General features: G+C 47.2%; 1 protein-coding gene across 1 annotated transcript in view; it reads right to left on the bottom strand.

Moving 5' to 3' along the window:
• syne1b (spectrin repeat containing, nuclear envelope 1b) overlaps window positions 1-25,948 on the bottom strand; it is a 420,847-nt gene that overhangs the window by 343,958 nt on the left and 50,941 nt on the right. Inside the window, exons 4-8 of the mRNA XM_070891000.1 lie at window positions 25,136-25,219; window positions 19,426-19,518; window positions 19,140-19,318; window positions 13,642-13,838; window positions 11,555-11,664 (exon numbers count right to left, since the gene is read on the bottom strand). Coding sequence (XP_070747101.1) covers window positions 11,555-11,664; window positions 13,642-13,838; window positions 19,140-19,318; window positions 19,426-19,518; window positions 25,136-25,219 — 663 coding nt within the window. The remainder of the gene's footprint in view (window positions 1-11,554; window positions 11,665-13,641; window positions 13,839-19,139; window positions 19,319-19,425; window positions 19,519-25,135; window positions 25,220-25,948) is intronic.

Genomic DNA, 25,948 nt, shown 5'->3' with positions numbered 1-25,948 from the left:
CTAGCAAGCACAGTGGGGTCAAGGGTTGTTTTTTTGAGGAGAGGGGTGATAACGGCAGATTTGAGGGAGGGACAGTACCTGAGGAGAGAGAACCGTTAACAATGTCGGCTAACACAGGAGCCAGAAAAGGAAGTTGGGTGGTCAGCAGTTTAGTGGGAATCGGGTTAAGGGAGCAGGAAGTGGGGCTCATGGACCAGATGAGGATGGAGAAGTCAAGAGGGGAAATCGGAGAGAAACTGGAGAAAGATGCGAGTTCAGGGATAGGGCAGGGGGGAGCCTCAGAGGAAGTTTGGCCCAGTGGGCTAGGGGAAGGGAGGGAACTGGCAGAGGCAGCTGATTGGATGGTCTCAATCTTTGAGAGAAAGAAACCCATGAGTTCCTCACACTTGTTGGAGGTGAGTGTAGTGGAGACAGGAGAGAGGGGTTTAAGAAGATGGTTAGCAGTAGAGAATAGTAGCCGGGGGTTGTCTTTGCATCCCAGAATGATCCTGGAACATTGAGCAGTTTTGGCAGACAAGAGCAAGACCCGATAATACTTTATGTGGTCCAGCCAGATCTGGCGGTGAATGGCTAAACCAATTGTCCACCATATCAATTCAATTCTGTGTCCTTTGGACTTGAGGGAGTGAAGATGAGGGTCGTACCAGGGGGAATCTATGCAGGGAGACAGATGGAAGTAAAATGGGGGCAGAAGCAAAAAGAAGAAAGGAGATAAGGAAAGGTGGAGGGCAGAGAAATCAAAGGCAAAAATGAAAAAGTGCCACATTACAACATAAAAGGACAAAGAGTGTTAAAAAAACAAGCCTGAAGGCTCTGTGCCTCAATGCGAGGAGTATTCGGAATAAGGTGGATGAATTAATTGCGCAGATAGCTGTTAATGGATATGATGTAATTGGGATTATGGGGACATGGTTCCAGGGTGACCAAGGCTGGGAACTCAACATCCAGGGGTATTCAATATTCAGGAAGGATAGACAGAAAGGAAAAGGAGGTGGGGTAGCGTTCCTGGTTAAAGAGGAGATTAACGCAATAGTAAGGAAGGACATTAGCTTGGATGATGTGGAATCTGTATGGGTAGAGCAGCGGAACACCAAAGGGCAGAAAACGCTAGTGGGAGTTGTGTACAGACCACCAAACCGTGGTAGTGAGGTTGGAGATGGCATCAAACAGGAAATTAGGGATGCGTGCAATAAAGGTACAGCAGTTATCATGGGTGACTTTAATCTACATATAGATTGGGCTAACCAAACTGGTAGCAACACGGTCGAGGAGGATTTCCTTAAGTGTATTAGGGATGGTTTTCGAGAGCAATATGTCAAGGAACCAACTAGAGAGCAGGCCATCCTAGACTGGGTCATGTGGAATTAGAGAGGATTATTTAGCAATCTTGTTGTGCGAGGGCCCTTAGAGAAGAGTGACCATAATATGGTAGAATTCTTCATTAAGATGGAGAGTGACACAGTTAATTCAGAGACTAGGGTCCTGAACTTGGGGAAAGGTAACTTCGATGGTATGAGACGTGCATTGGCTAGGATAGACTGGCGAATAATACTTAAAGGGTTGACGGTGGATAGGCAATGGCAAACATTTAAAGATCACATGGATGAACTTCAACAATTGTACATCCCTGTCTGGAGTAAAAATAAAATGGGGAAGGTGGCTTAACTGTGGTTAACAAGGGAAATTAGGGATAGTGTTAAATCCAAGGAAGAGGCATATAAATTGGCCAGAAAAAGCAGCAAACCTGAGGACTGGGAGAAATTTAAAATTCAGCAGAGGAGGACAAAAGGTTTAATTAGGAGGGGAAAAATAGAATATGAGCGTAAGCTTGCAGGGAACATAAAAACTGAATGCAAAAGCTTCGATAGATATGTGAAGAGAAAACGATTAGTGAAGACTAATGTCGTCCCTTGCAGTCAGAATCAGGTGAATTTATAATGGGAAACGAAGAAATGGCAGACCAACTGAACAAATACTTTGGTTCTGTCTTCACTAAGGAAGACACAAATAACCTTCCGGAAATACTAGGGGACCGAAGGTCTAGCGAGAAGGAGGAACTGAAGGAAATCCTTATTAGTCAGGAAATTGTGTTAGGGAAATTGATGGGATTGAAGGCCAATAGATCCCCAGGGCCTGATAGTCTGCATCCCAGAGTACTTAAGGAAGTGGCTCTAGAAATAATGGACGCATTACTGATCATTTTCCAACATTCTATAGATTCTGGATCAGTTCCTATGGACTGAAGGGCAGCTAATGTAACACCACTTTTTAAAAAAGGAGGGAGAGAGAAAACGGGTAATTATAGACCGGTTAGCCTGACATCAGTAGTGGGGAAAATGCTGGAATCAATTATTAAAGATGTAATAGCAGCCAATTTAAAAAGCAGTGACAGGATCAGTCCAAGTCAGCATGGATTTATGAAAGGGAAATCATGCTTGACAAATCTTCTAGAATTTTTTGAGGATGCAACTAGTAGAGTGGACAAGGGAGAAACAGTGTATGTGGTGTATTTGGACTTTCAAAAGGCTTTTGACAAGGTCACACACAAGCGATTAGTGTGCAAAATTAAAGCACATGGTATTGGGGATAATGTATTGATGTGGATAGAGAACTGGTTGGCAGACAGGAAGCAAAGAGTAGGAATAAACATGTCCTTTTCAGAATGGCAGGCAGTGACTAGTGGGGTACTGCAAGGTTCAGTGCTGGGACCCCAGCTATTTATAATATACATTAATGATTTAGATGAAGGAATTGAGTGTAATATTTCCAAGTTTGCAGATGACACTAAGCTGGGTGGCGGTGTGAGCTGTGAGGAGGATGCTAAGAGGCTGCAGGGTGACTTGGACAGGTTAGGTGAGTGGGCAAATGCATGGCAGATGCAGTATAATGTGAATAAATGTGAGATTATCCACTTTGCTGGCAAAAACACGAAGGCAGAATATTATCTGAATGGCGACAGATTAGGAAAAGGGGAGGTGCAACGAGACCTGGGTGTCATGGTACATCAGTCATTGAAAGTTGGCATGCAGGTACAGCAGGCGGTGAAGACGGCAAATGGCATGTTGGCCTTCATAGCGAGGGGAATTGAGTATAGGAGCAGGGAGGTGTTGCTACAGTTGTACAGGGCCTTGGTGAGGCCACACCTGGAGTATTGTGTACAGTTTTGGTCTCCTAATCTGAGGAAGGACATTCTTGCTACTGAGGGAGTGCAGCGAAGGTTCACCAGACTGATTCCCGGGATGGCAGGTCTGACATATGAAGAAAGACTGGATCGAATAAGCTTATATTCACTGGAACTTAGAAGAATGAGAGGGGATCTCATAAAAACATATAAAATTCTCACGGAATTGGACAGGTTAGATGCAGGAAGAAGATTCCCGATGTTGGGGAAGTCCAGAACCAGGGGTCACAGTCTAAGGATAAGGGGTAAGCCATTTAGGACCGAGATGAGGAGAAACTTCTTCACTCAGAGAATTGTGAACCTGTGGAATTCTCTACCACAGAAAGTTGTTGAGGCCAGTTCATTAGATATATTCAAAAGGGAGTTAGATGTGGCCCTTACGGCTAAAGGGATCAAGGGGTATGGAGAAAAAACAGGAATGGGGTACTGAGTTTGCATGATCAGCCATGATTATATTGAATGATGGTGCAGGCTCGAAGGGCCGAATGGCCTACTCCTGCACCTATTTTAGATGTTTCTATGTTTCTATGAAAGGCCAGGGTGAGAAAGAGTAATGGTTTCAATAGGGACTAAGGCATCAAAGGTCGTGGTAAGGATATGATTGAGCAGATCGGTAGCTGCTGAAATGTCATGGTGAAAGGAGGGCCAATTGAGAGTTCATAAGTGCAGTTGTAAGAGAGTTTGGAGAGAGTTTTTTCCAGGGGCGGATGCAGAAGGAAGTAGTTTTGGATTGGGGAAAGGGGGATGTGGGTGGAGAGCGATACCAGGAAATGGTCAGAGATGGCCTTATCTGCAATTGACACGGTTGGAATAGCGAGGCCACGAGAGATTGCAAGGTCAAGGGGGTGACCGTGAATGTGAGTTGGGGAGTTTAAATGGAGGGAGAGATAATGGGAGAGATAATGAGCTCAATTTTCCCCAAAGCATTTTTTTGGTGTACTTGAAGAGTTACACCCGATTTTTTGGGGCCCAAGTACGACAAAAAAAAATGTTCTCAGTTTCCCCGTTGGATTTCTTTATTTTGGCGTGGCCTAACCCGATCTTTAGTTTTGGGGGTGGAGCCTTGATCTGCGCCAAAAAGATTGGGCTGCCATGGTAACCAGGGACACAATGCGAGCTGAGGCTGCAAAGTAAAGCATACAGCCAGCTCCCAACACATTAAAAGAATTGAAAAACACATAGCAGCAACTTATCTCCAACCCCGCCCGAAGGGCTTGCCGGTCCAGTCTCTGTCTCTCTCGCTCTCTCTCATGGGACCGGACTGTGTGTGTGAACCAGGGACCGAGAATGGGACCGGACTGTGTGTGAACCAGGGACCGAGAATGGGACCGGACTGTGTGTGTGAACCAAGGACCGAGAATGGGACCGGACTGTGTGTGTGAACCAGGGACCGAGAATGGGACCGGACTGTGTGTGTGAACCAGGGACCGAGAATGGGACCAGACTGTGTGTGTGAACCGGAGACCGAGAATGGGACCGGACTGTGTGTGTGAACCAGGGACAGAACCGGACTGTGTGTGTGAACCGGGGACCGAGAATGGGACCGGACTGTGTGTGTGAACCAGGAACCGAGAATGGGACCGAACTGTGTGTGTGAACCAGGGACCGAGAATGGGACCGGACTGTGTGTGTGAACCAGGGACCGAGAATGGGACCGGACTGTGTGTGTGAACCAGGGACCGAGAATGGGACCGGACTGTGTGTGTGAACCGGAGACCGAGAATGGGACCGGACTGTGTGTGTGAACCAGGGACAGAACCGGACTGTGTGTGTGAACCGGGGACCGAGAATGGGACCGGACTGTGTGTGTGAACCAGGGACCGAGAATGGGACCGAACTGTGTGTGTGAACCGGGGACTGAGAATGGGACCGAACTGTGTGTGTGAACCGGGGACCGAGAATGGGACCGGACTGTGTGTGTGAACCAGGGACTGAGAATGGGACCGAACTGTGTGTGTGAACCGGGGACCGAGAATGGGACCGGACTGTGTGTGTGAACCAGGGACCGAGAATGGGACCGAACTGTGTGTGTGAACCGGGGACTGAGAATGGGACCGAACTGTGTGTGTGAACCGGGGACTGAGAATGGGACAGGACTGTGTGTGTGAACTAGGGACTGAGAATGGGACCGAACTGTGTGTGTGAACCAGGGGCTGAGAATGGGACCGGACTGTGTGTGTGAACCGGGGACTGAGAATGGGACCGAACTGTGTATGTGAACCAAGGACCGAGAATGGGACCGGACTGTGTGTGTGAACCGGGGACTGAGAATGGGACCGAACTGTGTATGTGAACCAAGGACCGAGAATGGGACCAGACTGTGTGTGTGAACCGGGGACTGAGAATGGGACCGAACTGTGTATGTGAACCAAGGACCGAGAATGGGACCGGACTGTGTGTGTGAACCGGGGACCGAGAATGGGACAGGACTGTGTGTGTGAACCAGGGACCGAGAATGGGACCGAACTGTGTGTGTGTGAACCAGGGACCGAGAATGGGACCAGACTGCGTGTGTGAACCAGGGACCGAGAATGGGACAGGACTGTGTGTGTGAACTGGGGACCGAGAATGGGACCGGACAGTGTATGTGTGAACTGGGGACCGAGAATGGGACCGGACTGTGTGTGTGAACCGGGGACCAAGAATGGGACCGGACTGTGTGTGTGAACCAGGGACTGAGAATGGGACCGGACAGCCTTCAGGCGGGGTTGAAGGTAAGTTGCTGCTATGTGTTTTTCAATTTTTTCCGTGTGTCCGGGCATCTGTTGCGCCACTTTCCTTACCTGCGCCGATTTCCTTAATTCTCGGAAAGGTTTTTCAGGACAAGCCACATACGCTGGCCTAATCAGAACTGGAGTAACTCTCAGCCGGCCAACCAGAAGTGGCGTAGGTGGCTGGTTACACCCCCTTTGGCTGAAAAAAAATGACTTTAAAAAATCATAACTGAGTTACACTGGTGCAAATTGATTGGGGAAACTGTGGTTTTTCAACTTAGGCCAAAAAGAGCAGCCTGCTCCAAAAAAACAGCGCAAATCACTGGGGAAAATTGAGCCCGAAGGGAGGACAGGAGGGTAGTGAACTCAGAAAAGAGAGAGCATGATGAAGTGAGATGGAGGTTGATGTCACCGAGGATGAGAAGTCGCTTGGTGCAGAGGCTGAGGGAGGAAAGCAGTGAAGATATCTCGGTGATAACATTTTTATGGTACTTGGGTGGGCGTCAGAGAACGGAAATTTTAAATGAAAGGTGAGAGGGGTGGAATAGGGGGAGATGTTCAAAGGAGGAGAAAGTGCTGGAGGAGTAGGGGGACAGACCAAGGTGTGATTTGGTGATGAGAGCCACACCACCACCACAGCGGTCTGAGCGAGGCAACTGGTGGAAGGTATAGCCAGGCAGGGAGGCTTCATTGAAGGGTAAGGTGTCATTACCCCTCAGCCAAGTTTCCATCGGGGTCATGATGTCGATGCCATCATCCACAATAAGCTCATGGATGCAAGGGCCTTGTTCGCAAGCGAACGGACATTCTGCAAGGAGGTGCGGAGAGGGTCGGTGATGGCAGATCCAGTGCAAACGTCCACAGGGTCATTGTTTGGAGGGGTGAGTTGGACGGGGAGAAGATTGGCAAAGTTAGCCCCCGGTGGGCAAGCTGGGCGGCAAGGTCGGTGAGAGAGTAGGATGGGACAGTTGGGGTTGCTACTCGTGAGGAGACAGCGACGAGTGCCTCGATGGCCCTTCGGAGGATGCCACAAGAGGAACAGAGGCAAGCTGTAGGCTTATCTAAGAGGAAGTCGAGCCTGGGACGACGGCAGGAGAGTAGGAAGGTCGAAGAGTAATGAAGGGTTAGGGTAGGGATTTGGTAGGACCGAGTATTCGAGAGAGGAGAGATGAAAGGCGGCATGACAACAGGAGAGAACGGTCAGGGAGGGATAGAGGGAAAAGAAAAAGTGGGAAAAAGAAGTGGAAATAGAATTGAATGGCTCGGGTCCGAAGCGGCAGCCAAAATACGTGCACGTGATTGGACACGGGGAAAAACTCAAGTGACATAGCGAATAGGGAACAGGTTAATGACAATACTGTAGTAGAATCAGTATATTGAAACAAAATTGATTAACATATAGATTAAATATGAATAAATTTAAAAAAATCAGAAGTTGAGTAAGTGAAAAGTTAAATCATTGTTTAGCTGTTGGTGCTGGTAGATCAAAAGACAAAGTGAGAAGTCACCATTCAAAAGACTGTTGATCCAACTGCCATTAAAAAAGAGGCTCCTGTGGTGATTTAAATAGAGACCCCACTCTCCTGTGAGGCTTGTAATGTTGAATTCCTTTGAAAACAGCCAGATTTATGAAGATAAATTAATTCAGTATAAATTGAAAGGGACGCTGAGTCCGATTTCATCCAGAAATTAAACTGACATAAAACTGACACTGTTCACCCGCTGAAATCAACGCAATGTCGGGTCTTCCCAATAGTGAAATCGATCTCACAGCTAATGATCTTTATGTTATCCCCACAACTCAACCATACACAAGATCATTCTCACTCAGTCCCACTTTCTCAGGAGTCGGGAATTAACAATTAATTATTCATTTACTCGGACCATGGCCACATTTGAATCGCTTGTTACCGCAGACATTTTCAAACATATTTCGAGACGGTTTGAAAGAAAATCAATTTGGAAGAAAATCTTGAAACAAGTTCCCAGAAATAAACCAAAAATACCTTCGCACCCATGGGAGAAATTAGAAAGCAACTCGAGCCGTGATCAATATCAGGAACAATAATGATGTCAGTTTCAAAGGGATGCAGCAAGTTCCAACAACTTCACAGCGTTGCATAAGCTTTTTGTTTTGCCATGTACAAACACCAGAGCACTTTGTGAATGGGGCGGATGCAATTTCATGAGAGGGTTTGAGAAACGTTTACCAATGAGAACGATCAAAGACTTAGGGACCGAAATTGCCCTCTGACCGAAAGGGGGCGCACTCACCGACCTTGAAGATTTTTCTCCGCCCCGACCCATGAGGCAGAGAGTAGAGCGAAATTCAGCTCTTTACATTTTTTTTTTCTTCCGTGTGGAGCGGGGCTGACATCAGTCGGTGTCACCAGCGTCACACTGATGATGTCACTGTCCCTCCAATTCAGTTAAAGGGGAGGGCCGCTGTGAACTCTGCAGTTAGTTTCGTTTGGCCCACTGGGCCACCAGGGAGGGTTTCGGCCGGGCCAGTGGCCTGGTACCCAAGAGGGGGTGTCGGGCTGCCTGTTGGAGGCCTGGCCGAACCTGTGGGCGCCATTGTCGGGCCGACCTCGGAGTCGGCCGACAATTAAAATGAAGTGGCAGCCGCAGTAGAGCGCCTTCCCCTTTAAGGCCGGACGCGCCGTCCAGCCACACACAGCTTCCCGCCGGAGAACGCTGTCGCGGGCACCGAGCAGCGGCCACTTCGCGCCCGCGGGGTAATTTCCCACACGGGGTGGAAAGGGGTTGCCGCCGGTCGGTGGGGGGGGTCGGCACGTGCCCGATGGGCGACAACACGGTGGGCACGGTGACGAGCACGGCTGGAAAAAAAATGGAGGGCAATTTATGAAATGTCGGCGATGCTGTGCCGACCGAGCGGTGAGTCCTTACCGGCCCGTGGCCGCCTCGGTCACGGCTCTTATAGATAGGGGCAATTTCAACCCCTTAGAATTATACATTGGTTACAGCACAGTCGGAGGCCATTCGGCCCATCAAGCCTGTGCCGGCTCTCTTCAAGAGCAGTTCAGCTAGTCCCAATCCCCCGCTCTTTCTCCGCAGCCCTGCAAACACCTGAACAACTCAGTGTCAATCTGAACACAAGTGGCGCAGCAAGCAGAAAAAACAAGCTGTGCGACGCATCTGGAGGACCTGATCGTAAGGGCGTACGCGCTGCCCAGCCACACACAGCTTCCCCATTTTTGACAAATTTGCAGTATCCTCAGAATATAAGCATGTTAGTGTCAATGCTTTCTGACAGTTTAAAAAAAAGATTATTGTTAATCATCCAGGTTTGTGGTGTAAGAGCACTAAAGTAATACGATACTCAGAAAGCTACATGACAACGCGGGAGAATAAATACCAAGTATACGATAGTGCAGGCTTGTTTCATGAACCCAAGCTATTTCACACTACAACAACTAATTGCATTTATATAGCACCTTTAGCATAGTAAATAGTCCCACGGCACAACACAGGAGCGTTATCAGACAAAATTTGATACTGAGCCATATAAGGAGATATTAGGACAGGTGACCAAAAGCTTGGTCAAAGAGGTCGGTTTTAAGGAGAGTCTTAAAGGAGGAGAGAGGTAGAGAGACGGAGAGGTTTAGGGAGGGAGTTCCAGAGCTTAGGACCTTGACAGCTGAAGACACGGCCACCAATGGTGGAGCGAAGGAAATCGGGAATGTGCAACAGGCCAGAACTGTAGAAATGCAGACTTCTCCATTGTAGGGCTGGAGGAGATTACCGAGATAGGGAGGGTTGAAGCCATGGAGGGATTTGAAAACAAGGATAAGAATTTTAAATTTGAGGCGTTGCTGAACCGGGTGCCAATGTTGGTCAGCGAGCATGGGAGTGATGGGTAAAAGGGACTTGGTGTGAGTTAGGACATGGGCTGCCGAGTTTTGGATCACCTCAAGTTTACGGAGATAAACTATTTGGGTACAATGCTGGAGTGTCCAGATTAACTGTGTACAAATTAAGTGTATGAAGCACTTAGACATCAAGTGCAAACCATCAAAAATATTTCTGTAATGTCCTTTTAGTAAAACGCCACGTAATTAAAGGTTTTAGACTCCAGCTATAAAATTCGGGATATAATGACTGAATGATCCAAGTTTCATTGAATCATGAGACAAGGATTTTAGACAGTTGTTTTTTACTGCAGTGATTTGAAGGCTTATGTCAGGAAGAGAATGTTCTAAACAACAAGGCAAAATCCCTGGCAACTGCATAGTGACTTTCAATAATGCAAGACTCTGTGCCGTCGACAGCCAGCTTCAGACAGTGGGAGACTGTCGAGATTGGCAGGTACAATGTGTTTAAAATGTAGCTGGGCCCCTATGTGAACAAAGAAGAATGGCTGCAGGACAGATCTTCAGTATCATCCTTGTTCACACTGTCCTTGATTTGATTGGATGCAAATACTGATTCACATCCCTGATTCGATGCTCCATCCAGCTTTGTTACCGGGGGAAGGGGGAGCGAACCGAGGGGTCTTGATTGCTCTACAGTGACTTTGCTGGGTGTCAGGTAAGAACAGGATCGGGATCTGCTGTGATGTTCCCCACAGTTAAGCTGACACTCGGCAGAGAGGCTTACATGAAAATAGTGTCAGCCGTGACTCAGTGAGAGCACTTTCACTTTTGAGTCACAAGGTTGTGGGTTCAAGCCCCACTCCAGAGATTTGTGCACATAATCCTGTGCAGTGCTGTGTGAGTGCCGCACTGCTGGAGGTGACACCTTTCGAAGAAGAGCAGGGGCCTTCTCCCCGGTGTTCTGGCCAATATTTATCCCTTGACCAACATTACTAAAACAGATTATCTGATCATTATCGCTTTGCTATTTGTGGGATCTTGCTGTGTGCAAATTGGCTGCTATGGTAGATTACATTACAACAGTGACTAGGCTTCAAAAGCACTTAAAGCGCGTTGGGACATCCTGAGGTTGTAAAAGGCGCTAGATTAATGCAAGTTCTTTCTTTCTCTTTCTTTCACATTGCAAATAGCGATACATTCACCCAGACAAGGAGGCTTCCCAATTCCATTACAAGAAAGTTATGCTGCACCTTTAAAAATAAAACACTGGTTAGGCCTCAGCTGGAGTATTGTGTTCAATTCTGGGCACCACACCTTCGGATTCTTGAAGAGGGTGCAGAGGAGATTTACTGGAACGGTACCAGGGATGAGGGGACTTCAGTTATGTGGAGAGACCGGAGAAGCTGGGGTTGTTCTCAGAGCAGCGAAGGTTATGAGGAGATTTAATAGAGGTGTTCAAAATCATGAACTGCTTTGGAGAAGTTGCTTCCAGTGGCAAAGGAAACAGATTTAAGGTGATTGGCAAAAGAACCAGAGGCGACAGGAGGAAAGAAGAATTCGCGCAGTGAGTTGCTGTGATCGGGAACGCACTGCCTGAAAGGGCGGTGGAAGCAGATTCAATCGTAACTTTCAAAAGACAATTGGATAAATACTTGAAGGGAAAACTTTCACCGAGCTGTGGGGAAAGAACGGGGGAGTGGGGCTAGTTGGATAGCTCTACCAAAGAGCCAGCAGGGGCACGATGGGCCGAATAGCCTCCTTCCATGCTGTATCATTCTATGATTCTGCAGCGAGCTGGAAGGGAAATGGTAAAAAGGACTTACCTCTTCCTCTAGAGGTTCGTTCTCTGTCTCCCGTGGATCTGGATAGTGTTTCAGGAACTGGGCTACGTAGGTCATGATTGATTTCTCATCTGGTTTGTCAACGTCCACATCTGCACAGAAAGCATCATTGTTAGAAAACCGGGTCTGTGCTCCTCCTCTGAAATACTGTGCACTATTTATACACTTTTATTGGTGAGCTGTGTCCTGATTGAGTGGCGAGTGTCGGTGAAGTGGTTGCAAGTAAAAGAAAATAAACCGTGCATTGCTGATCTGCTTATTGGTGCAGTTGTACTTTGTGGCCTTTGATGATACCGAGGATCAGATTTCCCTCAACAATAATAACAACTTGCATTTATATACCGCCTTTAACATAGTAAAACGTCCCAAGACACTTCACGGGGCCATTATCGGACAAAATTTGACAGCAAGCCAAATAAGGACAAGGACAAGTGACCAGAAACATGGACAACGAATTAGGTTAAAGGAGTGTCTTGAAGGAAGAGAGAGAGGTGGAGAAGCTTAGGGAGAATGGCAGAGCTTAGGGCCTACGCACGGCCACCAATGGCGGGGGCGATGGAAATTGGGGATGTACAAGGGGCCAGAATTTGGAGGTGCACAGAGATTTCAGAGGATTGTAGGGCTGGAGGAGGGTACAGAGTTAGGGAGGAGCAATGCCACGGAGGGATTTGAAAACAAGGATGAGAATTATAAAATGGTGGCATTGCCGGACCAGGAGACAACGTAGGTCAGCGAGCGCAGGGATGATGGGTGAATGGTCCATGTTAGAGGGAGGAGGAGGAGCAGAGGCCCATGCTGCTGGGTCTTGACACCGATCCCTTGGCATCTTCTGGGCAGGAATCTCCTGCCTGAAACATGCAGGAACACCAAAATAGCGTTCAGATGACGCGCGGTCAAGCGCAGAAATCAAGCGCAGGTGGCGGAAGGAGCGTGTGGCAAACCTGTCCCACCCACCCTTTCCCTCAACGACTGTCTGTCCCACCTGTGACAGGGAATGTGGTTCTCGTATTGGACTGTTCAGTCACCTAAGGACTCATTTTTAGAGTGGAAGCAAGTCTTCCTGGATTCCGAGGGAGTGCCTGTGATGATGATGAATGACACCAGAAGGCCTCCTCTTGTCATCTCCCGTGGGATTGTGCTGTTTGGCTGCACTGAAAGGAGAATATCCAGTTAAGAGTGGCAGGGCTACCCCTGCAGACTGGAACACTAGTAGAAGGGTCGGCCAGCACCTCCATCTGAAACCAGCATTGCTCGGTGCAGGGTCCGTGACATCGGGGATGCCACTCCTCCTGGCTACCCTGAATTGTGCTCGGAATTGACACTCCCACAGTTGTTTAACAACCTCCCTCTTCCCCCAGTATTGGCACTGATCATGTGTTCATCTCCTTGAATAAAATGAAGGGCCCTGAAATTCCGCAGGGAACTCCCTCAGTCCCGACTCCATCTCTGACTCTGGCTGGAAGCCCCCTGGAGTGACGCTGGATTCAGTGGGTGATAGGGGGAGTCATAGAATCGCAGAACCATACAACAGCACAGCACAGAAGGAGGCTATTCGGCCTATTGAGTCTGCGCTCGCTCTTTCAAAGAGCAATCCAGTTAGTCTCACTCCCTCGCTCTTTCCCCGTATCCCTGCTATTTTTTCTCCTTCAAGTAATTTTCCAATTCCCTTTTGAAGGCTGCTATTAAATCTGCATCCACCACCCTATAAGTAAGTGTATTCCAAAGCCAATCATGTTAAATCTGTGCCCACTGGTTAGCGAGCCTTCTGCCATTGGAAACAGTCTCTCCTTATTTACTCTATTAAAACCCTACATGACTTTGAACACCTCAATCAAATCTCCTCTTAACCTTCTCTGATCTAAGGAGAACAACCCCAGCTTCTTCAGTCTCCCCACATCACTGAAGTCCCTCATCCCTGGAATTGTTCTATAAATCTCTTCTGTACCCTCACCAAAGCCTCCACATCCTTCCGGAATCCCCAAGGAATGTCAGGGCTATGCCACACCAATAACACTGTCAAAATGACATTAATATGACTTGAAAACTGACCAACAGCCAGTGTCAGATACCTTCGGGATCCAGGAGCCTTGGAATTCCCAGTTGAGTTTCAGCGATGGTGAAAGCACTCTCCAGGTTTTCCCTGTTTGACCGGCTCCTGATCTTTTCCAAGTCCGTCAGGTCTGGACGGATGGCGTGAATAACTGAATGAAAGACAAATCCACTCCTCCAGCTCTGCCCGAAATCCTTCACGTCGAGGCCGGCTCGCCTTCAGAAAAGACAGCGTATGCTGGTAAGAGGTTGTAACTGCAGCCGCGTTATATTAAAACACAGAGACGGGGCAGGGGGCAGGGGGCAGAGGGCAGGGGGCAGGGGGCAGGGTGCAAAGAGCAGGGGGCAGGGGGCAGGGTGCAAAGAGCAGGGGGAAACCTCCACGAGTTGCAGTCCACAACAAAGTCCATCTCGCTGTAGATTTAAAGGGGCTGGATTTCCAGCTTGGATCAAAAGCGGTTTAGACGGAATTTGCAGTCGGGCCCAGTTTTACCATGGTTCCTCCCCGTATTTTCCATCCAGCCATTTCCCATCGGCGGGGGAGGGACCACAGGCTGATCTTCCCCCCTACCCTCCCCATGTTAACGGGGCATGCCTGGGCAGAGAAATTAAACAAATACTTTGTGTCTGTATTCACGGAAGACGAGGCAAAAAACTTGTCGGAATTAGTGGAGAACCAAGGGTCTAGCGAGAATGAGGAACTGAAAGAAATTAATAGTTGTAAAAAAATGCTACTGGAGAAATTAATGGGACTGAAAGCCGATAAATCCCCTGGATCTGATGGCCTACATCCTAGGGATTTAAAAAAGGTGGTTATATAGATAGTGGAGGCATTGGTTGTCATCTTCCAAAATTCCCTGGATTCTGGGGAGGTCCCAGCGGATTGAAAAACCGCAAATGTAACATCCCTATTTAAAAAAGGAGGCAGACAGAAAGCAGGAAACTATAGACCAGTTAGCCTAACATCTGTCGTTGTGAAAATGCTGGAATCCATTATTAAGGAAGAAATAGCAGGACATTTGGAAAAGCATAATACAATCAAGCAGAGTCAGCATGGTTTTATGAAAGGGAAATCATGTTTGACAAATTTCTTTTGAGTTCTTTGAGGATGTAATGAGCAGGGTGGATAAAGGGGAACCAGCGGATGTGGTGTATTTGGATTTCCAAAAGGCATTCGATAAGGTGCCACATAAAAGGTTACTGCACAAGATAAGAGTTCATGGGGTTGGGGGTAATATATTAGCATGGACAACGGATTGGCTAACTAACAGGAAACAGAAAGTCAGGATAAATCGGTCATTTTCCGGTTGGCAAACAGTAACCAGTGGGGTGCCACAGGGATCAGTGCTGGGGACTCAACTATTTACAATCTATATGAATGATTTAGATGAAGGGACTGAGTGTAATGTAGCCAAATTTGCTAATGATACAAAGATGGGTGGGAAAGCAAGTTGCGAGGAGGACCCAAAAAATCTGCAAAGGGATATAGACAGGCTAAGTGAGTGGGCAAACATTTGGCAGATGGAGTATAATGTGGGAAAGCGTGAGGTTATCCATTTTGACAGGAAAAATAAAAACTCTAATTTTTATTTAAATGGAGAGAAACTACAAAATGCTGCAGTTCAAAGGCACCTGTGGGTCCTTGTGCATAAAACACAAAAAGTTAGCATGCAGGTACAGCAAATAATCAGGAAGGCAAATGGAATGTTGGCCTTTATTGCGAAGAGGGATGGAGTATAAAAGCAGAGAAGTCCTGCTACAACTGTACAAGGTATTGGTGAGACCACACCTACAGTACTCTATACAATTTTGGTATCTTTATTTAAGGAAGGATATACTTGCATTGGAGGCAGTTCAGAGAAGGTTCACTTGGTTGATTCTGGAGATGAGGGGGTTGACTTATGAAGAATGGATGAGTAGGTTGGGCCTATACTCATTGGAGCTTAGAAGAATGAGAGGTGATCTTATTGAAACATATAAGATACTGAGGGGGCTCGACAAGTTAGATGCAGAGAGAATGTTTCCACTCGTGGAGGAATCCATAACTAGGGGCCATAGTTTAAGAATAAGGGGTCGCCCATTTAGAACTGAGATGAGGAGGAATTTCTTCTCTCAAAGAGTAGTAAATCTGTGGAAATCTCTGCCCCAGAGAGCTATGGAGGCTGGGTCATTGAACATATTTAAGTTGGAGATAGACAGATTTCTGATCGATAAGGGAATAAAGGGTTATGGGGAGCGGGCAGGGAAGTGGAGCTCAGCCCAAGATCAGATCAGCCATGATCTTATTAAATGGTGGAGCAGGCTTGAGAGGCCTAATGGCCTACTCCTGCTCCAAATTTTAATGAAAAGAGGGAGAGAAAACGGGGAACTGCAGACCAGTTAGCCTGACATCAGTAGTAGGGAAAATACTAGAATCTATTATTAAGGATGTGGTAACAGGACACTTAGAAAAGATTGGGCAGAGTCAGTATGGATTTATAAAAGGGAAATCATGTTTAACAAATCTGTTTGAGGCATTTGATAAGGTGCCACACAAGGTGTCATTAAACAAAATTAGGGCTCATGGGATTGGGGTTAATATACTAGCATGGATTGAGGATTGGTTAACGGACAGAAAACAGAGAGTCATTTTTGGGTTGGCAGACTGTAACTAGTGGGGTACCGCAAGGATTAGTGCTTGGGACCCGCTGGCCCGGCAGAAACCCTCCCTGGTGACCTCGTGGACCTAACTGCAAGAATCGCACCGATCTCCCCTTTAAGTGAAGGGGAGAGACGTGGTGTCGCGGCACCGTGATGACGTCATCAGCGCTACACTGATGAGTGGCAGTGGCAGAAAGTCCGCCTGCCCCCCCACTTCTGCCCCTCTAGTGACTGAACTTCCGCTCATCGCAACACATCCACCCCCATTATGACCAACTTCTGGTCCGCCAGAGAAAAAAAAGCCAAAGAGCGGAATTTTGCTCAAGAGGACACGCATCAACCGCAGCTGAAACAGGGTAAGTGCGCTGCGTTTTTGGCGGGGGGCAATTTTGGCCCCAAGATGTCTTACTGCAATTGTATAGGGGCCTAGTGAGACAACACCTGGAGTATTGTGTACAGGTTTGGTCTCCTTACCTAAGGGAGGATATACTTGTCATAGGGGGAGTGCAATGAAGGGTTACCAGACTGATTCCTGGGATGGGGGAATTGTCCTATGAGGAGAGGTTGAGTAGACTAGGCCTATATTCTCTAGAGTTTAGAAGAATGAGGTGATCTTATTGAAACATACACAATTATTACAGGGTTTGACAGGGTGGATGCAGGAAGGATGTTTCCTGTGGCTGGGGAGTCCAGAACCAGGGGTCACAGTCTCAGAATAAGGGGTTGGCCATTTAGGGCTGAAATGAGGAGAAACTTCTTCACTCAGAGGGTGGTGAATCTCTGGAATTCTCTACCCCAGAGGGGTATAGCGGCTCAGTCGTTGTGTATATTCAAGACAGAGATCGATAGATTTTTGGATATTAAGGAAATCAAGGGATACGGGGATAGTGAGTTAGAAGATCAGCCATGATCTCATTGATTGGCGGAGCAGGCTCGAGGGGCCGAATGGCCGACTCCTACTCCTATTTCTTATGTTCTTATCAGTTCATGAGCCAGTCCTGGAACTCCATAGTGGACTGAAATCCTTTCATGAGGGACCAGGACAACTCCCATCAGAGGCTGAGGAGCCTTTCTTTTCCTTCAGACCCAGGAAGGGTCTTGGGGAACCACAGAGGAAGCAGCCGTGGGCCTCTCTGCCGTTCATGGGCGGATCAGGACACACAGCGTTAAAAGAGGTGTCCCTCATTCCACGAGTTTGTGCTCCCCTGCCTCGAGCCTACGATTGAAACCCAAAAACAAGGCTCCGTGTCCACAACAGGGTCACTCCCAGTGCCGCCCCTGCCCTCCCACTCCATCACAGCCGCTAATGCATTGGGAGTTCCACCAGTTCCATTCCAAGTCCAATTGATAAGCTTGCCTGTCAGCAGTTCGGAAGAACCACTGAAGTGAATACCCAAATAGGAGCAGTAGCGTACCAAGCGCTTGCAACCTGTTGCTAAAAAGGCCAATGACTGCCTCCGCACACAAGTGAGCACACTGATACTAAAGGCCATTCACAGCAGATTGAGGTTCGTTTGATCTGGAGTCCGCTCTCTTATACGTATCACGTATGGGATAACATGTCCAGGTTGGAAGGTTGGCCCTCAATTGCAGCATATCGTGCACTACAGGCAGCGTGAGATTCCCAACACCTCCTCCTGTCTCTATCAAAATGCAGAAAAATACCAGACTGGCAGGTTAAATGCTTACAAGCTATAACTGGATGGTCAGGTTTATTTAGGGGTTAAGTAATACACATACAACAGAAGTCACACAGCAAGGTACTGAATCAGTGGAGAAACAATAAATTAGAATCAGTCCGTAAAGGATTCGAATACCCTATTAGAACTCACTTCTCACAGGATTGGGCCAATGACATGACATTTGGATGAAACGGTCATGTTTGTCTCCCAGACGCAAAGTTGTACATGTGCAATGCGTTCAACCTCGAGCTCGTACATATGGTCAGTACTAAAGCCCATGGGAGAATTCCCCAGTGCTTATACAGTCCAAAAAAATCAGACTGTCAATCATGTGTGAATAAAGACACATTGGTTCACAACGAGAGACATCGGAACATAGCAACAGGAGTAGGCCATTTAGCCCCTTAAGTCTATTCCGCCATTCAATGAGAACATGGCTGATCTGTGACCCAGCTCCATCTATCCGCTTTGGCCCCCATATCCCTTAATACCTTTGGTTAACAAAAAACTATCAATCTCTGATTTAAAATTAACAATTGATCTAGCACCAATTGCCATTTGCTGAAGAGAGTTCCAAACTTCTACCAACCCTTTGTGTGTACGAGTGTTTCCGAATTAATGACCGGAATGCTGATAAGGAGCTGTTCACATACCGTCTCCTCTCCAAAAACCTCCGAATGCCTTGCTCACGTACAATTTCCGAATCAATTAATGCCTGCTGAGACAGACCTGACTTTCAGCTGGTGTTTTAGCAAGGAAAAGGTGACTTTGATCCTAATTCTAGTTGGGACAAAAATCACTCCTCTGTTTTTTGGTGACAGCTGCGAGCAAGGGTTTGGCTTGTAGAGACAGCAGAGGGTTTGACGATCGCTATTCCCACATGCTGATCGTAGCGTCGCCATTTTCTGGATGGGAGAGGGGAGGCAGAGATAAAGCACTTGCCAAGACAAAGAAGGGAGGAAAAACTGGAAGGAAAGCCACACCTCCCCCCACACCCAGCCCACCCTACCCCACTCCGGGCACTGAGCACTACTAAGAGAAGCCAGGAGACAAATCAGTCAGGCAATGTTGCACGGCCCAGGGAGAGAGAGAGACAAACACACCAAACATCAATACACAATGTGGGGAAACAAATGACAATTCAATGCATGCCTGGTACTTATTTACTGAAGTAGGTGGTTTGAAGTGGGACTCACTTTCCTGCGGTGTAATGCACCCATTTCAGCAGAGCCTTCTTGGCACTTCCCTTAAACTTAGTGACGACCTTTCTCTTGGATGGGGGGCTCCCAGTCTCGGAGTTGGCCATGCTGTCCACAGAGGAGGTGCTGCTGGACAGCGAGGAGAGCAGCGTCAGATTACTGGTCAGCTCCTCGATCTGCACATTAGAAGACAAACCAATGAAAATGGCGGCCGCGGCAGAACTCACGGTCTGCTGCATAATTGTAAATGAGATGGTGTAAAATAACTGGTGCAGAGGGTCACCTGGAAGTACAAAATGATTGTCCACATCAAACCGAGCACAATAGATGGTCTTCCATCGGCGATGTCGGTGGAGTTGATGTTGACCAGTTTAATCTGTAAGAAAAGCACAGCTCGTTTGCAAGATCCCTTTGCATGTCTCACAAGTGCCCAAATTATTGGCGCACTTTGTGACACGATAATCTCAGAACTTCAGTCTTTTCAAACTCTTAGCCACACCTGTGAACTCTTGGCATTAGTTTCTTCACATACTAGTGAACTATATGGAAGTATGAAACAACTTGCATTTATATAGCACCTTTCACAACCTCAGGACGTCCCAAAGCGCTTCACAGTGAAGTTTTGCCTTCACTCTCAGGTGGATGTAAAAGAACCCATGGCGCTATTTGAAGTCCTGGCCAATATTTACCCCTCAACCACCATCATCAAAACAGATTATCTGGTCGTTATCTTATTGCTATTTGTGGGAGCTTGCTGTGCGCAAATTGGCTGCTGCGTTTTCTGCATTACAACAGTGACTACACTCCAAAAATGCTTCAGTGGCTGCAAAGCACTTTAGGACATCCTGAGGTCGTAAAAGGCGCTGGAGAAATGCCAAGTTCTTTATTTCTATTTACCCACTAAACTAAAGTTATTTTTAAAACACTTATCTTCCAACATCTATCTGCCCAACAGAATCCAGCCTTCCAGCCCCTACTTTTAATCAACAGCATAAAAACACAGAAAAAATGCTGATACAAAACAAGTCCAGTGCGCTGTGTCCAAGAATGTTTTATGGTGTCTGTCACAAACGAGGAAGGGTTCAGTGAGTAGGAGGCCTGGATCTGCCAATGGGAACTGTTGGCAAGGCTCCTACAACAGGAGAGAGATGTTGAAGGAAGCTCTATCTGTAATAGCACTCGACAATATAATAACCATGCATTTATACAGTGCCGTTAACATAGAAAAACATCCCAAGACATTTCACAGATGCATAATCAGAAAAATGGACACTGAGCCAAAGGTGGAGTTATTAGCAGGAGTGGCCAAAAGCTTGGTCAATGAGGTGGGTTTTAATGTGCGCCTTAAAAGAGGAGGGGGGGGGGGGGCGGGGAGGGGAGAGGGGGAGGAGTTTAGAGTGTGGGGTGCATGTGGTGAAGAATTCATGCTGAATTTCGGGGTAGGTATCTATATTTCCACTGGGTAAAACATTACACAGGGGAAGCTCTTTTAGGCCACTAGCAGGGAAAGAAATGAATTTGTTGCGCCATAGATGGAGAGTATAAAACACCAAAAAGAAAATAACAGAAGTTGTAAAATGAGAATGAATGAAAGTGGATGTTGAAATCACTGACCGGTGATCCTCTGTATATGGACTGGTATGTGGCAGCGTGCGAAAGGAATTGAAGAGAATTTGCATTGGGTTAGTCACACTGCTACCACTCTCTCTTCATGCAATGCAAAACACAAATTGCCAGCTGTTCCATCCAATTCTGGCCTAATTATTTACTGGTTCTCTGTCTTAAATGTAATTTCACAATCGGACGAGTGAGCCCCATAGCACTCCTGTCCGTTCGCAATGCAAGCCTTTCACTTTACCAGAGCCAGCTCACTGTGTTTTTGGTTTATAGCTTCCTGTCAGCGATATCAGCTCACAAACACTTAACAGCTTCTTATGACATTCCTCTATCTGAGGTTTGAACTCAGGCCTTAGCCTGTTTGCTTGAAGTGCATTAACCTGCAGGAGGCCAATGGCAGAACATAGCAGAAGACAGGAGCAGGAGGTGGCCATTCAGCCCCTCGAGCCTGTTCTGCCGTTCAATTAGATCATGGCTGATCTGTACCTCAACTCCATTGATCCACACTTGCTCCATATCTCTTTCTACCCTTACCTAATAAAAATCCAGCGATCTCAGTCTTGAAAGCTCCAATTGACTCCCAGCATCCACAGCCTTTTGGGGAGAGAGTTCCAGATTTTGTGGGAAAATGTGCTCCCTGATTGCACTCCTAAATGGCCTGGGTTTAATTTTAAGGTTACACACCCTTGTTCTGATTTCCCCCACCAGAGGAAATAGTTTCTCTGGGCTCAATTTTCCCCAAAGCATTTTTTTGACATACTTGAAGAGTTACACCCGATTTTTGGGGGCCCCAAGTACGCCAAAAAAAATATTCTAAGTTTCGCCGTTGGATTTCTTCATTTTGGCGTGGCCTAACCCGACCTTTAGTTTTGGGGGTGGAGCCTTGATCTGCACCAAAAAGATCGAGTTGCCATGGTAAACAGGGACACAATGCGAGCTGAGGCTGCAAAGTGAAGCATACAGCCCGCTCCCAACACATTAAAAAAACTGGAAAACACATAGCAACCTCTCTCTCTCTCTCGTGAACCAGGGAATGAGAATGGGCCCGGACTGTGGCTTTTCAACTTAGGCCAAAAAGAGCAGCCTGCTCAAAAAAAACACCGCAAATCACTGGGGAAAATTGAGCCCATAGTGTCTACCCTATCAAATTCTTTTATCATTTTAAACATCTCGATCAGATCACCTCTCAATCTGCTGAACACAAGGGAATACAAGCCAAGTTTATGCAACCTGTCCTCATAATTTAACCCTCTAAGCCTTTTGGGGAGAGAGTTCCAGATTTTGTGGGAAAATGTGCTCCCTGATTGCACTCCTAAATGGCCTGGGTTTAATTTTAAGGTTACACACCCTTGTTCTGATTTCCCCCACCAGAGGAAATAGTTTCTCTGGGCTCAATTTTCCCCAAAGCATTTTGACTTTAAGTATAAAATGCTAAGATGTTAAGCATAAAATGGGAGTTTGCTTTGGTTTTGCTGTACTGGGACCCAGACCACATCGGGTCACAATGCAAGAACTCCCTCTTCCCCAGCCTTGGAAAAGTGTCTCTTTAGCATATGTGTCAATTTTCCATTTACCACACCAATTACCCCCTGTGCCCCCGGGTTTGTGTCCATTCACACCACACTACAACAGCTGCATGCAATGGTAGAATGTAATAATAACCAGAAGCTGATATAGACAACCCCTTTAACATTTTCATAGTCAAATATATAATCGTAAACTACAACAGAAAATGCTGGAAGCACTCAGCAGGTCAGGCCGAGAAACAGAGTCCACGTTTCAGGTTGGTGATTAGCATTTTCTGTTTGGACTTCAGATTTCCAGCATCCACAGTGTTTTGATTTTGCTATAATTTTAAATTCCTGATGTAATGTTAACAAGTAATTCGGAAGACCTGTATTTATTTCCGATCAGTAACAGTTAGCAGTCTTTTGTTATTTTCGCCAGTCTATTTCTGTTGAGTTTCACACATTTTATTCTTCGCAGTCAGCACCAATAACGTTACCAAGGAAACTGCCTTCAAGGTCACACTACATCAGACAGCGTGAGGCGGCAAAGCAACACCACTGGAGATACAATCACCCAAATCCCGAGCTATTCCTGGCATGGGAATCTGGGCGGGCGGGAGTCGGATTTGGGATGGGTCCCCATTATAGTGGGGATCAGCGCCCCGATACGGAATCCCAGCAGGGTGCAGAGAAGACTCTTCCACTTGCTCTCTCTCCGAAGCAGACGCACACCAAGTGTGAGTGGGGCCCGCAGTGCTGTTCCCATCGGCACTCGATCACAGCGATTGCCGGGAGGAAAGCAGCAATTGCACCAAAGGATGAGTTCAGAATAGAACAACATTCGTTCTTCGGCCGATATAGCCAGACCGGCCCAACCCCTCGCCTGCACAGAGCAGCAAGGCACCGTTCGAAATTCCACACCCCATCCCCATAAACTTCACCGGGCGCCCACCTTTTTATGTTAATGACCTCATCCCTGGGACAAGGGACAGGGACAACACCGGGGAAGATTGGTGGGCAGAGGTCCCATCCTGTCACGCAGCAGCACTCCGCAAAGTTCTAGCCAACAATCACTGAAAGCAGGACGGTGCCAGAGATAGGAAACTACAGTTATGAAGAGAGACTTGTGATACTGGGACTACTTCCACTGGAGCAGTGAATGGCAAGAGGTTTTAATAGAGGTTTTAAATCATGATGGGTTTTTATAGGGTGAATAAGGAAAGACTATTTCCTCTGGCTGGGGAGTCGTTGATGAAGAATCATCAATTTAGAATTGTCACTGAGAGTGAGGAGAGAGGTCGGGAGAAATTTCTTTACAGAGAACATAAGAATAAGAACGTAAGAAATAGGAGCAGGAATCGGCCAATTGGTCCCTCAAGCCTGCTCCGCCATTCAATAAGATCATGGCTGATCTGATCATGGACTCAACTCCACTTCCCTGCCCACTCCCCATAACGTTTGACTCACTTATCTTTCAAAAATCTGTCTATCTCCACCTTAAATATATTCGCTGACCAGCCTCCACAGCTCTCTGAGGTAGAGAATGCCAAAGATTCATGACCTTCAGAGAAGAAATTCCTCCTCATTACCATTTTACATGGGTGACCCCGTATTCTCAGACAATGCCCCCAGTTCTAGGTTCCCCCACGAGAGGAAACATCCTCTCTGCATCTACCCTGTCAAGCGTCCTCAGACAGAATCTTATACATTTCAATAAGATCATCTCTCAGTCTTCTAAACTCCAATGAGTATAGGCCCAACCTGCTCAACCATTCCTCATAAGTCAACCCCTTCATCTCAGGAATCAACTTCGTGGACCTTCTCTGAACTGAGGGTTGTTGGGGCAGGAATTGCTTTGCCACAGGAACGGTTGAGGCAGAGACCACGGCCTGAATGAAGAGTAGATAAGCATTTGAAGCAGAGCAGGACACAGGGCTATGGTGGCAGAGCAGGGCAATGGATTCAGTCACAATGATTTGACCTCTTCCTGCGGTGTAAACCTGCGTGGTTCAAAGGTTTAAACCAGAGTACACAGTTACTTCACCCACATGCAATAATCCACTCTCTGGCACTAATGGGTTCAGCTACCCACTCCTCAGTCCCCCAATGACATCAGAGGGTTCTGTGAGTTTAAGGTTTAAACCTAAATATTTAAAACCGTCAGAGAAGTATCACGGGAGCTGGTGCTAATCATGGTTCAAAGGCTGGGCTTTCAATGTGACACTACCTCTTGAAAGGCTATCATTCTTCACATGCACACTTGGCCAGTGTGTATCAAGTCGCTGTACTATAGACCATCAACAGCCAAGCCTGGCCCTGTTCTCACTCAATGTACACACTCCAGCAGGGGTTAGTGAACAGCACACAGCAGCCACACTCCTGGCCTGATTTGTCTTCACCACAGACACTGAGACTAATTGTAGCATCAAAACTAACAGCAGCACAGACTGGGGATTGAACCCGTGACCTTCTAGGCCCTAAAGCTTATCAGAAGACCGGGCAGATACTTTTATCCAATTGGCCATTGAGAAAGGCCAGCAGATCCATCATTTTGATCCACACATGTGCATGGTGCCATCTGTACCGAAGTGCAAGACCCGAGCTATGACCATCAGTGAGAAGTCCCTGTGCCGACATATCACTGACTATCAGCTTCAGGTAAAGAATCTTAGAATATATGACACACCGGCAAACATTTGCACTGAAATCGCAACCAATCCAATTAACTACATTTTGAGGAATACCTCCGGTTTGGATGAGCGCTTGCTTAGTCCCGACTGGATGTACATGTGATCACTGAAACACTGACCCAAAGAGAAGGATTTCACACAGAAACGCAGAGAACACAGAGCTGGTATTCCCACTTACCCGTCTGCCCTCGAGAAATTTTAAAGCTGTTCCGATGTTGTTTACCCAGTGGATGCGCTTTAACTTACGGCCTTGTTCACCAGGCTGCAAAAATGGAACGCAAATTAATCGTAAATATACTTTTCCCCCAAAGCTGTTGCATCAAAGTACTGATGTTGCAAGCAGTGCATTTAAATATTTTGATAAATAACTTCAAAGAGGCTCTGGCCTTTCTCTTCACCTCTGCAAACTCCAGGGGCAATGAGGCCTTTCAGGGTGGAGTGATACTCACCACTTCTCCCTAATCCTAATCCCCCCCCTCCCCTTACACAGCAGGAAGCCTAACTACTTCCCCTTGACATTCAATGGCATTACCATCGCCGAATCCTCCCCCAGCGACATCCTGAGTAGGACCATTGACCAGAAACTCAATTGGTCAAGCCACATGAAAAACGTGGCTACAAGAGCAGGTCAGAGGCTGGGTACTCTGCGGTGAGTGTCTCACCTCCCGACTCTCCAAAATCTCTCCACCATCTACAAGGCACAAGCCAGCAGTGTGATGGAATACTCTCCACTTGCCTGGATGGGTGCAGCTCCAACAACACTCAAGAAGCTCGACAGCAGCTCGCTTGATTGGCACCCCATCCACCACCTTAAACATTCACTCCCTCCACCACTGGTGCACTGTGGCTGCTGTGTGTACCATCTACAAGATGCACTGCAGCAACTCGCCAAGGCTTCTTCAACAGCACCTCACAAACCCGCGACTTCCACCGCCTAGAAGGACAAGGCCAGCAAGCGCATGGGAGCACCATCACCTGCAATTTCCCCTCC

The sequence above is a fragment of the Pristiophorus japonicus genome, chromosome 9 (genome assembly GCF_044704955.1).
Source record: "Pristiophorus japonicus isolate sPriJap1 chromosome 9, sPriJap1.hap1, whole genome shotgun sequence".
Taxonomy (NCBI): Eukaryota; Metazoa; Chordata; class Chondrichthyes; family Pristiophoridae; genus Pristiophorus; species Pristiophorus japonicus.
Note: the sequence above shows the minus strand (reverse complement) of the source record. Positions and strands in the feature narration are given on the sequence as shown.